We start from the raw sequence: 14,274 nt of genomic DNA on the forward strand, positions 1-14,274 counted from the left end.
CTCAATGCCCGATTTCCTAGGAAAAAAATACATGAATTGCTTATAAAAGTTTTGCTCTGTGATATTAACATAACCATTATAAGTCTAGTAATACCCTAATGGAAATTAGTATTTTAATGCAGCATAAATTAATTTATTCTATTTCTCACCTAATTACACAGTAATGATGTAATATGGCTTTCATTTGGGTTTTTTTTAACATTTTCCTAAATGCACAGTTCAAATATGGATTAAGTTTTCAATTAGCCATTATTTGATATAATGGTAGTTATTTGAGTTCTTTGTCTTGATATTGTCTGTTGAGTGTGTGTGTGTGTGTGTGTGTGTGTGTGTGTGTGTCTCAGAGAGGGAGGGAGAGACGGATGAAGGGAGGGAGAATATTTGGCACATGTGAATCTTAAGATGTTTGAAAAGTAACTCATTTAACAGTTTAACTCAATCTACTCTGAAAGAGATGAGAGAGATCCAGATGTTAACTTTGTATAATTCATAACTTTGCTTTAAAAAAAAAAAGATTTTATTTATTTATTTGAGAGAGAGGGAGATCATGAGCAGTGGGGAGGGTAGAGGGAGAAGCAGACTCTCTGCTGAGCAGGGAGCCTGATTTGGGACTCGATCCCAGGACACTGGAATCATGACCCGAGCAGAAGGCTGACTCTTAACCAACTGAGCCACCCAGGCCCCCCAGTAACTTTGCTTTTTAAAAGGAGGGTTTGTAGCAGTTTCCCTGTGAGGCTTTGCATGATTGGGTCCCTGCTTCCTCTCTGACCTCGTTGTCTACCTTCTGCGTTGTTCAGTCTGTTCCCGCCACACTCGGTCCCTTTCCTGTAGATACGCCTAAAACGCCTTACTCCCAGGGTCTTTACACTTGATTGCTCTCACAGGATTATTCTTCCCCAGGTAGTCCCAGTGTCATGGACTTCCTTTGAATCTCTGCTCAAGAGCTACCTGGAACACTTTTTACACAATTAAAACTCCTCTAGCCTCGGTTCCCAACACACACTTACATGTAGTGATACTTTGTACCCCCCTTACTGTGATTCAGATTTGCCTTTTCTTTAGGCGTGGATCATTCGTAAGTGGCGCTGTGTGCTTTACAATGCATTGCATCAGTTGTTTAGCTACTAGGTATGCCAAGAGAGATCAGAGAAAGCAGGTGGTAAAAGCCTGATCCATCATATTGATTATTCTATCAATTTTTGACATGGCCCACGTTAGTGTTTCAAAAATTTATTTTATTTTGGCATAAAATGTCCCAGACTCATCTTTTACATTTTCTGTTTTAAAACAGGAATAACCTATTCAACTCCAAAGGGCCCTAGATGTTTTTAGTAGATAATGGTATATAGAGAACACATTTTGGATATTAGGGGTGCTAATTATTATTGGGCTGTCATTGCTTCTAAGCATCTCAGTCCATAAACCTAGAAAATTAAATAGTTTTGAGAAAAATCACGAGTTTATGGTATATTTTTCAATTCCAATTTAGTATTAAGAGATTTTATTGAATATTTTAAAATTTATACTTGTATTACCTTTCTCTTAACTTGTTCATAACAGTACCAAAGAGCTTACTTATTTGCTCTAACCTATTAAGTACATAGCTACACATTAACAATAAAATAGTATTAATAAAATTAAGATTGATGAATGAAACAAAACATTTCTTTGCTGTTCTATTTATCATTGGATTATATTCTATTATTGATATATAGTCAAAATACTGTTTTAGTCACTTGAAATAATTTTTTTCTGGGTATAGTTATGTATCCAATTCATTTGTTTCAGTTTGTTTCCAATTCTTATATCTCTGTATTTCATTTCTATCTGTTCTGTCCTTCTTTATTCTGTTTCTCCTTCTCTGCTCTCTTTTGGGTTAACAGAGTAATTTCCTGGAATCCATTTCTTGTCCTCTCTTTCTTAGCTATATTTTGGTGCAAGTTTTTTATGGTTGCTCTGGAAATAACAGTATGCTATTTGAACTTGTCACAATTTACTATCAAATAATATAATAGTTTAAAAACAGTATATAGGGTGCCTGGGTGGCTCAGTGGGTTAAGCCGCTGCCTTCGGCTCGGGTCATGATCTCAGGGTCCTGGGATCGAGTCCCGCATCGGGCTCTCTGCTCAGCAGGGAGCCTGCTTACTCCTCTCTCTCTCTGCCTGCCTCTCTGCCTACTTGTGATCTCTGTCTGTCAAGTAAATAAATAAAATCTTAAAAAAATAAATAAACAAATAAATAAATAAATAAAAACAGTATATAAACATTACAGTGGCCTAATCCCCATTTCCTCCCTGTGTGCTTTTATTATCATATATTTTTAATTCTGCATATGTTAGAAATTCCATAAGGTGTTATTTTTGCTTTAAGTAATCAGTAATGTCGTAAGGAAATTTTATTTCTTTTATATATTTGTATCTCTTGTTTATTCACACATTTACCCCTCTGTTTCTCTTTATTTCTTCCTGCAACTCTAGATTTCCATCTAATGTCTTATCTTTTAGTTTCAAGAGCTTTTAGCACTTGTTTTTGCTGAAGTCAATTCCAGATAAATTGTGTCAGGTTTGCTTATCTTAAGATGTTTCTATTTTGTGTAGATTTTTTTTTCCTTTTTTAGACTCAATTAAAAAAAATTCTAGTTAGTTAACATATATGGTAAAATTGGTTTCAACTGTAGAATTTAGAGATTCATCTCTTACATATAACACCCAGTTCTCGTCACAGGACCTACCCTCCCTAATACACACTACCATTGAGCCTGTCCCCTGCCCACCTCCCCTCCATCAACCCTCAGTCTGTTCTCTATAGTTAAGAGTCTCTTATGGTTTGAAGAGTCTCTTATGGTTTGCTTCCCTCTCTCTTTTCCCCATTTCCCTTATGTTTATCTGTTTTGTTTCTTAAATTCTACGTATGAGTGAAATCTTATGGTATTTGTCTTTCTCTGAGTGTTTTATTTCACTTAGCATAATACACTCTAGTTCCATCTGCATTGTTGCAAATTATTTTGCCTCCATTCTTGGAGGGTATTTTCTCTGAATATGGAAATTTAGGTTGACTTCCCTTTCTTAGTCCCCATTTAACATTTTTGGGGGAGTTCCATTGTCTTGTGCCCTCCACTGTTGCTGATAGAAAGTTGGCTGTCCTGCTTATGAGTGTTTTCTCTCTATATACTGTCTGGTGGAGGGTGATAAGGGACAGAGAGGCATGTTTTTATGATATTCTCTGTTTTTCATAACTTTTATTGTATGTTCCCTGATACAGTTTTTGTGTATTTATCCTGCTTGGGGGGTCACTAAGTTTCTTTGATCTGTAGGTTTATGCCTTTCATCAATTCTAGGAAGTTCTCAGCCATTATTTTTTTCAAGTTTTTCTTCTCCATTATTTCTCCTTTTCTTCTAGGACACCAATTATTCATTAATCCATTAGATGTAGCCCCACTAGTCTCAGATTCTCTTTAGTTATTTTTTTTCCCTTTGTTTTTCAATTTGAACAATTTCTGTTCCCCCTACCTTCAAGTTCAATGAGCTTTTCTTATGCTGTATGTCTATTTTTACATGAATAAAAAACATTATTCTTTTTTTCTAAGATTTATTTATTCATTTGAGAGAGAGTGTGTGTGTGTGTGTGGCACACAGTGAGGGGGCAAAGGGAGAGGGAGATAAATCCTCAAGCAGACTCTGTGCTGAGCACAGAGCCTGATGTGGGTCTTGATTTCATGTCCCTGAGATCATGACTTGAGCCAAAATCAAGAGTCACACAATCAACTAACTGTGCCACCCAGGCACCCCACAAAACGGTATTCTGCTATTACATTTTCCTCTCTAGCTATTCCATTTCATTCCTATTTATAGTTTCTGCTGAAATTTACCATATTTTTATGCATGCTACCTATCTTTCTCACTAGATTTTTTTTTATCATAGTTATTTTAAGTTTTTTATCTATTAACTGCAGTTTTGCCCATATTGACTGTGTTTTCCATTGATTATGGGTCATAATTTCTTGCTTTTGGTGTGTACCATAATTTGTTATTTTTTGCTGGTACATAAAAAAAGACTAGATGACATTTACCTCTAGAAACAAATATATCACTTCCTCTGTCATGTTACCAATCTGTAGCTGAGCTGGATCACAATTTGTTATTTTCTTAGTTCACCATTGGCTTAAAAATTTTTGAGGGAAGTGTCAGGGATTTCTTTTCATCAGAGCTCTCTTCCTCTTTCATGCTCTCTCTGCTTTATAGCCCACCTGTAAGCTCTTTTGACTGCGGGGAGTTGTCTTTGCTCTCCAGCTGCTGGTATTGCATTCCCCTCACTCACACTCTTTGCCACTTCCTACAGCTTGAGGGACCAGCTTCCATGTTGATTCCTGCCTATAGCCTTTGACTGGCCAATGCCTAGGCCTCATTAACCTTGGAGATTTATCTCAGTTTTTCTGTTCCTAAGTTTCAGCAGGGTGCTGCCTTATTATTTTAAAAGGTGCTGGGTCCCTCAGGGTTATTTTTCTCAGTCCTCTCATTCTCCAAACCTTTAGTGAGCTGTTTCCTTTCCCTTGGGGAAGGTCCCTTTGGAGAGGGAAATATATCTTTTCCTTCCTGACTTTCTCCCAGCTTTCAATTGATTACTTCCATACTTCCATGTTCTAACAGAAAAGCTCATGTACTATGGAGGGATCACTCTGAGATTTCCTGCCATATTCTCAGTTTTTGGCAGCATTCTGATTTGCTCTTAGTAAAGGCTATTTTAGTTTGTAGGGCTTTCTTTTTATTAAATATTTTTTTGAAAACAAAATATTTATGATTGCATTTGATAGCATATAACAAGATCTACTAAAAGATCTCATTTACATCTTTATCAACTCCACCCTGGGCCCTCCTTCAACCTATCAGTAACTGTTTTTACTTTTTTAGAGAGCTCCCTCATTCTTTTTAACAGCTGCATATGATTTATAATATTCCATTATCTATCTGTATCTTATATTTATCTTGTCTATTACTGGTGGATATTTGGATGGTTTTCAGTCTTTCGTTATGTACCCATAATGCTATACTGTGCATATACAGAACTTACATACTGTTTTTCTATAGCTAGAAGTTATATTTTGACTTTTTTTTTTTTTTTTTTACTGTTGGTTTAAGACCAAAGATATAATTAGTGCTCTGAGATTAGAAAGTAGAAAATTATTCCTACATTACTTATGAGGTGTCCAACTAAAATAATACATGGAATTCTGATTTTACATATATAATTCTTTTGGGCATATATTTTCATTACAATGTATCATGAGGCCCAAGAAGGTATTTTCAACAATATTTTTGGAAAGCTGTCAAAATTGTATATCTATATCTCTTACAAGTAATAACTTTGAAGGATCAATTTCATATCTAATTATGAGGTACGAATTAGATAGTTTATTACCTTCCAATTGTATGCCTGAATCTCAAGAGAAACTAGGAGACCGACCTGAATAACATTTCCCTGAAGTAAATGTTAACAGTATGTGTGGAGTCACTAAAATTTTGCAGGTGTCATAATAGAATGAAAAGGGTAAAAAAAACATTTGAAAGTAAAATTTTCAAGCAAACTCAGCCCTTCATGACATCTACTGTATATCCATATGGTGTGTGGTCTCTGCTGTAAAATGGGGCATTTATGCATTGAGTTTCCATTGCAAAAGAGTATGTGGAAATTATATTTCAGCTCAAAATCTTGCACTTTTATTTTGAGTAGAGAATATAAAGATTATCTCATATTATATATGTGTGTATATATAATTGTATGTGTTTATATATAAATCGCGTGTTCTCTCTCTATATATATATATTTCATGTATAGATGGAACTCTGTCATGTGTATATGAGAAAGAGAGATGATAGTCTATGCCCTCTCTTCAGTCTTGTACCTTCAGTTGCTGTAGAAAATCTCCACTTAAAGTGCATATTGTATCCTCAAGTTGGCATTCTTTCCTGATAATCATGATTTCCAGGACCTTTTGAATTGTTTTGTGTCTATTTCTATATATCTGTGCTTTGTATACAATTTTAAATTTAAATTGCTGTTTACAGTTGCACAGAGCATGAAGGTTTAGTAAATTCTTTTTAGAAGTAGAGATATAAATAAATCAGCTATCTGTGTTTGAAAAGTCTACACTAAAGTGTAGGTGTGTGCTTTAGCTTGTCAGTGGATATTTATGAGGTGAACGTAATACTCTAACAGTTATAGCAGTGAAATATATCCTGTGCAGATAGCTAGTAAAGGAGTTCATAGGCGTTAATGCCAGCAGAATTTTAATGCTCAAGAGATGGGAAATGTGGTGCTTGCTCTGGCTAACACTACTATCACTGGCTACAGTGAATATGAGTAGGTGAAATTGGTTTTCAAAAACTGTAATAGAGTTGGGGGTCTGTAGACTTAACCAATAGCAAATATGTCAGTTTTTACAGTTCCCTTGTTTTTATCTCTTGTTTAGTTAACAAGCAGAGCAATTAACAGCATTAGACAACTTTATTTTGGCTCTCAATTTCCCACTTTTGTGTATGAGGAGACCCAAGAGAAGGTATTGCCAACAGCGATTTCTAGAGAAATGTCAATGAACTTCTTGTTCTAATAGATACTTATTAAATGTCTGAAAATCGCTTAAGTAAAGCTAAAGCTGACAGATTCTGTGAATTTAGACTTTGTTATGACCAAAGTTTTATTTGTGATTTATCCTTCATACATTTTTTTCCTTCTTAGGCTAAGGGAAAGTAGATAATGGAGTAAAGCTTCCTCACAGAGCTCTACTCTAAGAGATGAATTGATATGTTAATGCATTTCAGGTTTATAAAGAATGAATCATAGTACACCTGTTTTTTTTAAGATGCCAAAGAAAACAAGGTGAAACTTTTAGTTATTAGACAAAGGGTATTTATGCTTATAGAAGAATTTTGGGGACTTTATGAAGAACATTATAGTTTTAATATGGTTTCATGTATAAACTTTAAGTTCATATTAATTATCTAAGTTAACTCAGATTAAGTTCAAATCATTTGACATCATTTGACATAGCTATCTGCAGAGTACCTCATTAAGTCCTACGGGAATAAGAAAAGGAAACAGAAGGGAAGTAGACATGATGTTTTCTTTTCGTATAAGATAGAAGTTGAGTTAATTCCTTTGTGGGAGGGTTTTGAAGATTTAGCTCAGTACGAAGTCTTCATGAATAAGAAAATTGAAATTTCAGAAAGAAATACGTATTAGTTTACATTTACTTACACCTGGTCTACTTCTAAGGAAGTCTTAAGAAGAAAACCTACAATAAAACTTCAGAATAAAAACAAAGAAATAATTGTGGGCAGAAGTCAAGATCCAGCTATACCAGAAAGTGAGCACTAAGGGTAGTGGTAACTTCTAGAATATCATGCGGCCGAGCTCTTTGGAAGTCAGCTCACAATGAGAAAGGCTGAGCTGTGGTCGCCTTATGTAATACAAAGGAAGCAGGTAAACTTAACGGAAGTGAGGAGCTTTTTCTAGCCGACTCGTAATTTCAGTAGTTGGTCCCCTAATAACTATGTCCTCAGCAGCAATTTTCCAAAATAGAAAATTCTCCTTATAGGAACAGAAATCATTTGAGCTCATTATGTGACCAGAAGTTGAGGGAATAGTGTCCTAGATCTAGATCTAGGAAGGCCTTTCTAAAGAAAAGTAAAGAAACCAAGTCTAGGTCTATGAATTGTTTACCCGTGACCTGACTTAACATAGGCATGAAAATCTTGAATAATAGTTATCTTAATACATTTTGATACAAACAAAAACAAAATCTTATAGTGAATTACGCTTTTAAAGGTAGGTAAGGGCAGAGTTATTTGAGCCAAATGAGGATTGAGAGGCTTGTGTCGTGCCTGCTCCTTCCTCTCCTGTGCACTGCGCCGGCTGAAGGCACCCCCCAGGGCACCTTGGAGAAGTCACTGGTCTTCATGGACTTTGGTAGGAAAAAACCCAGACCTAGAGAGACGGCTAGTATTTCACTTAGAACTTCCCTCTTGAAGATAGTTTTGCCAACTGATCTGGAGAGAAGGAATTCCAGAGTTACCACGATGAGTACCTGTGGCATAAATATTCTACACTATTGGTTGAATAGAGAAATATATGCTCTAGATACCAGGGATATGGTTAGAAAGATTGATGTGGTATGAAAATTGAAGAGCTGCTCTCTCTATTTATTTTTTAAAGATTTTATTTATTTATTTCACAGAGATCACAAGCAGGCAGAGAGGCAGGCAGAGAGAGAGGGGAGGAAGCAGGCTTCCCGCTGAGCAGAGAGCCCGAAGTGAGGCTTGATCCCAGGACCCTGAGATCATGACCTGAGCCGAAGGCAGAGGCTTAACCCACTGAGCCACCCAGGCGCCCCAACTTATCTATATTCTTATTTGAATCAATCTCAGTCTGCATAGCACTTTTGAGATAGGCTGTGTGTGCACATGTATATACATATACATATACATGTGCACACACACACATTTTTTAAAAATTAGGTTGCTGTTTGTGGCCTGAAGTGTTTGACCAGGCTTTCATGGAAACTCCTAGAGCTGCATATCATCAGAGTGAAAACACTAACTGTGGGTTATAAGGTATTCTGATCACCGGCTATGTCACACCCGCACACTCTCGAGTAGGCTTGCATTCAGATGGCTCAACCAAGATGTTCAATAAGTACAACCCAGAGATGAGTGAACAAATTGGTCTATGGGAACGTGGAATGCTGAAATGCTTGGCACAGTTGGTTGTCGGGAGTGTCCCCCGGAGAAAGTAGGTTACAGATTCCTCTGGGAGGAAGATCCCTGATGGAATACTGAATAAAAACTCCCTTCTGGCCAATACTTCCTTTCTTTTTTTTTTTTTTTTAATTATTCCATTTTAATCTTTTCCTTTCTAGGGCTACTCTCTTCCAGTTTCTCTAGATTTTCTTCTATCCTTTCCCATGGCTGTATTTTCCTCCTTTGTAATCCTTTTTCTTTTTCAAATTTATACTTACTCTGTCTTCCTGTTTTTGAAGTTAATCACTATGTATTCGTTCATTTATGTGTTTACCATCCATCTACTCTCGTTTCTAAGTGAGGATTTATTATGCGTGTGCTCTGTGTTAGGCACTCAGTGACACAGACGAGGTATGGGTAATAAGTACCTGTTTCTTATTGAGAGTTTACTAAGTGCCAGGTAGTGTACAAAGTGTGTATTAATAGATTAATAGGAGTCCTAAGAATAATAGATCCAATTTTTATTCCTCATTGTACTGATGAGGAAACTGAGGCACAAGCTGTGAAATGAGTTGCCCATGATCACACAGTAGTTAACAAGTGTCAGAGCTGCGATCCATAACTAGGGCTTTGGAACCCTTAGACTTAATCACTATTATCTTACTTTTTTAGATATTCAAGCTGATAGTTAGGATAGTTATGGTATAATGTGGTTTGGCTGTAGTGGAGATGCCATGGAAGCTTTGAGGGAAAGAGCTCCGTGACTGGGAGAACATGGTAAAGCTTAACAGAGGAAGTAATTCTTGAACATAACTCCTTCAAGTTACCATTTTTTGGATTTTTGTAAATTAAAAATACACCCCCACATTATCAGCTCTTGATAAAAAAGTGGAAAATACCGAATCCTTGATTAGGAAGGGAAAGGTATTTATTTATTTATTTATTTTGTTGATGGGTGTGTGTTAAGACACAGGAGTGGATGTTGCTTTTAACAGGTGTTTTTAGTACTTGCGTCAGTAGACATTTGATGGCTGATGATCAGGACTTATTCCCAAATTTTGTAAGTGTGTAAGTAAGCACCTCAGAGTCAAACTCAGTAGGGTTTTCTTCATTTGGGTTTCTTTTTTTTTTTTTTTTTTTTTAAAGATTTTATTTATTTATTTGACAGAGAGAAATCACAAGTAGTCAGAGAGGCAGGCAGAGAGAGAGAGAGAGGGAAGCAGGCTCCCTGCTGAGCAGAGAGCCCGATGCGGGACTCGATCCCAGGACCCTGAGATCATGACCTGAGCCAAAAGCAGCGGCTTAACCCACTGAGCCACCCAGGCGCCCTTCATTTGGGTTTCTATGTCTATAATTAAACCACATCAAATGAAATGAAAAAATAATTAGGTCTGACATAAGTTAGACATTGAAGTGATTTTAAGAATTCAGGTGAACTATGAATCTCATTTTTAAAAACTATCCAGTTGCTTCAAGTAAGTGAATCTGAGTCACTAAGATTAATCTGGTGTATAGAACAAAAGTGGTCAGAGAAGGAGCCCTATATCTACATTTAGTTAATTAGTGATGACAGTCAAATAAAAGTAGAGATTCATGATAACTTTTCAAAATTGTGCAGAAGAGAGAAAACCTTTACTTTTTTAGGTCCATAAATATACAAGAAAAAGATGTCATTAATTCACGTCTATGCAGCTGTAATATAATTCTTCATGGATTTGTTGGATTCTCAAAGGACTCCAGAAGATCATATTTTTAATGTTCATCACTGTTTTCACAGGCATAGTTCAGATCTATTTCTTACTGCGTCTATAGTTAGACTATTGTGGCTTAGAAGCACTGTATTATTGCTTTGCCCAAATATTTATTTATTATGTCATTTTTCCTACCTGTCCCCCTTGAAAAAAATGTTTAGAGAAGGGGTATGTAATGAAAATAACATTTATAATGTTCCTATGGCTTTTGGTAATCATACTTAGCTAATTTGGAGAAGAGCATCTTTTCACTTGACATTCATTTTAACGATCTTGTTTGAGGGTTCTAGACAATACAAAGTCTAGTCTGAGGGCATGACCTGTGACCGCTGCATTACTGAGGATTTGGACCTCATTCTCAGGTAGTCTTCTCTCTGCTTTTCTCACACCCTTTTGCCCAGATATTATTTGTAGACATTAGGTACAAGATAAGTAATAAAATTGACAACTAGAATAATATTGTCTCCAAATTATTAAGAAGATGTATAATTTGATGAATGTCTCTGCCTTTTAGGAAGAAGTTAATGGAAACTACTTTACTTTTTTGCTTTTCTCTTTCTTCATTAATTTCTGAAAGATCTAAATTTATTGAGCAGACATTTTTGAGAGGAAAATGGACCACAATCCCATTTTGATGTTTTAGGCTTTCTTCTCCAACAGTATTTGTTGTTCCTTTTGAATATTCCCATGGATTGGCTTTCTAAAATAAACTTAATTGTTCACAGTTAGAGAGAAATAAAGAGAAGTTCTAAAATATGAAGTTAGAGAGCAGGTAGTAAGACAAATAGGAGAATCTCAGTAAGATGATACTTCTTACCCTAAAGTAGACAGTGGTACGCTAGCTTTTGGCCTGTTGAGAAATCTGGATGTGATTTATGTAGCAGAGGCTATCAGCAGGGTCATACCAACGAGAGGGAAGAGGGGATCCTTTATCACTAATTGAAAACTTTTTCAAATAATTCTTGGATTTTTTACAATTACATATGTAACAATGTGTCTTTGTAACCTTTCTTGAAGTGCTAAGGAGTTGGAATGACAAAGTCTCTTTAAAACTGTGGAATGTAAATAAATAGTCACCATTCGGGGAGGACATGTAATGATGGCCTGTAGTTGTGCACAGAGAAATGGTCAACAACAGAGGACAAGTTCTCTAAGTCTTTTGCAAACCGGTTGTGAAATGCAGTCCCAGAGCGATGCCCTGTCTTCCCGCTCCCTGACTCTTACTACCTCTCAAGTGCATTCCTCACATATACATTTTAGAAGCACCAGTTTTACATCAGTTTTAAAAGCACCAGATTGCATAAAGGAGTACTTTCATTTAAATCCATTATAGAAGGAAACATAGGGTTTGGCTTTGATATTTTTGTTGCTGAGATAGTAATGCAGTACTTTAAATAGCAATAACATAGTTCTATTTTACAGAGTTTTTTACACTCTAATTTTACCATACCATTGTGTAGATGAACTTGCTGTGGAAAAGATCTGAATGAACTACCATGCTTTGACCCAGGGGGAAAAACTTGACTTTGTGGTTCATCTTAACATTGACCTGTTCTTGCATAATACCTAGAAAACTAGGTATTCTTATGCTTTTTATAATTGCTTTACTAATTCAATCATGATTTTTTTTTTTTTTTCATTTCTAGGGCCGGTGCATAAACTTCTCCCGAGTTCCATCTCAGTAAAAGGAAAGCAGGAAGACCAAAGAAGATATGAAGATACATCTTACACAACTGATATCCAACCAAATGAGAAAAAAAAAAAAAAAGTGAATTTCAGAAGTTTTTGGAAGAACAGCTTTCTTCCTTTCAGTCAGGAAATGTTTTCTCTGCCTTCTGCTTTGCTTGCACCAAACATTTTTAAATACTCGTTCTGCCATCTACATGAGAGTTGGTGAAACCCACTGGTAACTCATGATTCATGACATTGAACATAAAGACTCACGTTAGTCTACCTGCTATGGTTTATACAAGAAAGTTCATTGGAATGTGGAGAGGAGGAAAAACCAAAAACAACAGCATGAAGATATCAAAACAGGGACCACAGAACAATGGGCCATGACGGGTCTGCAATGGAGAGAGGAGTGCTTTACATGGAGACATGGCACTTGCATTTTTACATCGCAAGATTATCCGCCACAGGCGGAGTATGAAATTTCCCACCAAGCCAAGCAGATACGGGAGTCCGTTGCCTTATAGCTATGTCAGATCACCAAATCCTCCCCGGTCCTCTATCACACTGTGCCTTACGGGAAGCTTCTGACTGGAAAATCTTGTCATTCTAACACTGAAAAGTGCATACGCATGACAAAATGTAGACAGGATGCCTCAAGGTATTGGTAGCAAGCAAGATTTTGCCCTTTAGTTGTTGAAGACACCTTTCTTCATTATGCACTCGGGAAAAGAAGAAAATTAATAGAGCGTTATTACACAGGAAGACAGCCTCTAACCAGAGGTCTTGAGTGGAGTTTAAGGGACTTGCGCTTCGAGAACTCGTCCCCGGGAGTGGGGATTTACCCCACTCTCTATGTTTAGGGTGTAGTAGCGCATAAAGCATTAATAACTGTAAACACACCGGTAGTTTGTTTTGCTTTAATTTAAAGGAAGCGGTAACCACAAAGCTTCCGCTCAGGGTTTTTCCTTCCTCCAAGTCTCCAAGGGCTCTTCAGCGTCACAAGCCAGCAACTCTCTTTGCATGAAAATTTCAAAGTTTAATTAATATAATTAAAGGCAACAGCAAGCAGCAGCCTGTGAAGATTTTGCTCATCTTTTTTATGCCTTTTGACATTGAATGACCTATTACTGTGTGCGCATTCCTTGGATCTTGAGGGGCACTCTACCTTGGTTATGAGTCAGTAGAGAAAAAAAGACCTCCTCTCCTCAATTTATACATTAAATTTTCAGGAGGGCCGGCCACCACAAAACATCGAAATGTATGTATTATAATTTTTTAGAAAAACCACCATCGTGTCACGTCGACGATGCCAGGTTATGTTAGCGTGAGCGGAAACACTGGGGGGGAGGAAGAAGGCAGCCGCTGAAGAAGAAAGCTCAAATGATCTAGTCACTTTCGATACTGTACTTCAGATGCGAAATGGATATTCGACTCGAAACCTGACAAAACCCGCCTGCTGTGATGTGAACTGGGATAGACAGTGACCAGCGGCTGGGTCAGTGGGATGTCTCCCTGCGAGCACACAGGCTTATCAAGTGACACTAAAAATAAGTTCAACCACCATCACGTTGGAAGGACGGAGGCGAACGTTTCGTGTTCGGCGGGCATGCGAGTGCACGAGACTGAAAGAGCGATTCGGAGCATCCCGGTATAATTACCCCCATTGTGCCCTTAATGGAAATTTCAGAGGACGGGAGTGATTCTGTTGGTTGGTGTCCAGATTTGTGGCACGGCTCCAAGAAGCCTTACTCACACACACAAATATATATATACATGCATATCCTCTAGCTTGAATCATTTGCTCAAGTTTATTTATGTCACTGGCTGGCTGGATCCAAAGTCATGTGTCTCCATATTCGTAAATAAAATTTTACCTGTGCCTCTGCGACCATGTTATTTAAACCTACATAAGCTCAAGCTTTGTGTTTGGCTAAATATAGAATTGTCCTGGTTCGTTTCGGGATAGAATTATATTCAGTTCCAAGATGTTGCTTATGGTCACAAATGGTACTATTGCCATTCGGTTATCCATGCATGCAAGTGCCCCTTGGACGCCTGATGCACGCCTAGGGAGTTCCCATAGATCTTTGCTCAACATTTGCATCTGAGACAGCGTG

General features: G+C 37.1%; 1 protein-coding gene across 1 annotated transcript in view; it reads left to right on the forward strand.

Moving 5' to 3' along the window:
* Positions 1-14,036, forward strand: part of ANTXR2 (ANTXR cell adhesion molecule 2) — a 147,330-nt gene extending 133,294 nt beyond the window's left edge. Inside the window, exon 17 of the mRNA XM_059155773.1 lies at positions 12,130-14,036. Coding sequence (XP_059011756.1) covers positions 12,130-12,168 — 39 coding nt within the window. The 3' untranslated portion in view covers positions 12,169-14,036. The remainder of the gene's footprint in view (positions 1-12,129) is intronic.
* The last annotated feature ends 238 nt before the right edge of the window (positions 14,037-14,274 follow it).

This window comes from Mustela lutreola, chromosome 1, assembly GCF_030435805.1.
Source record: "Mustela lutreola isolate mMusLut2 chromosome 1, mMusLut2.pri, whole genome shotgun sequence".
Lineage (NCBI taxonomy): Eukaryota > Metazoa > Chordata > Mammalia > Carnivora > Mustelidae > Mustela > Mustela lutreola.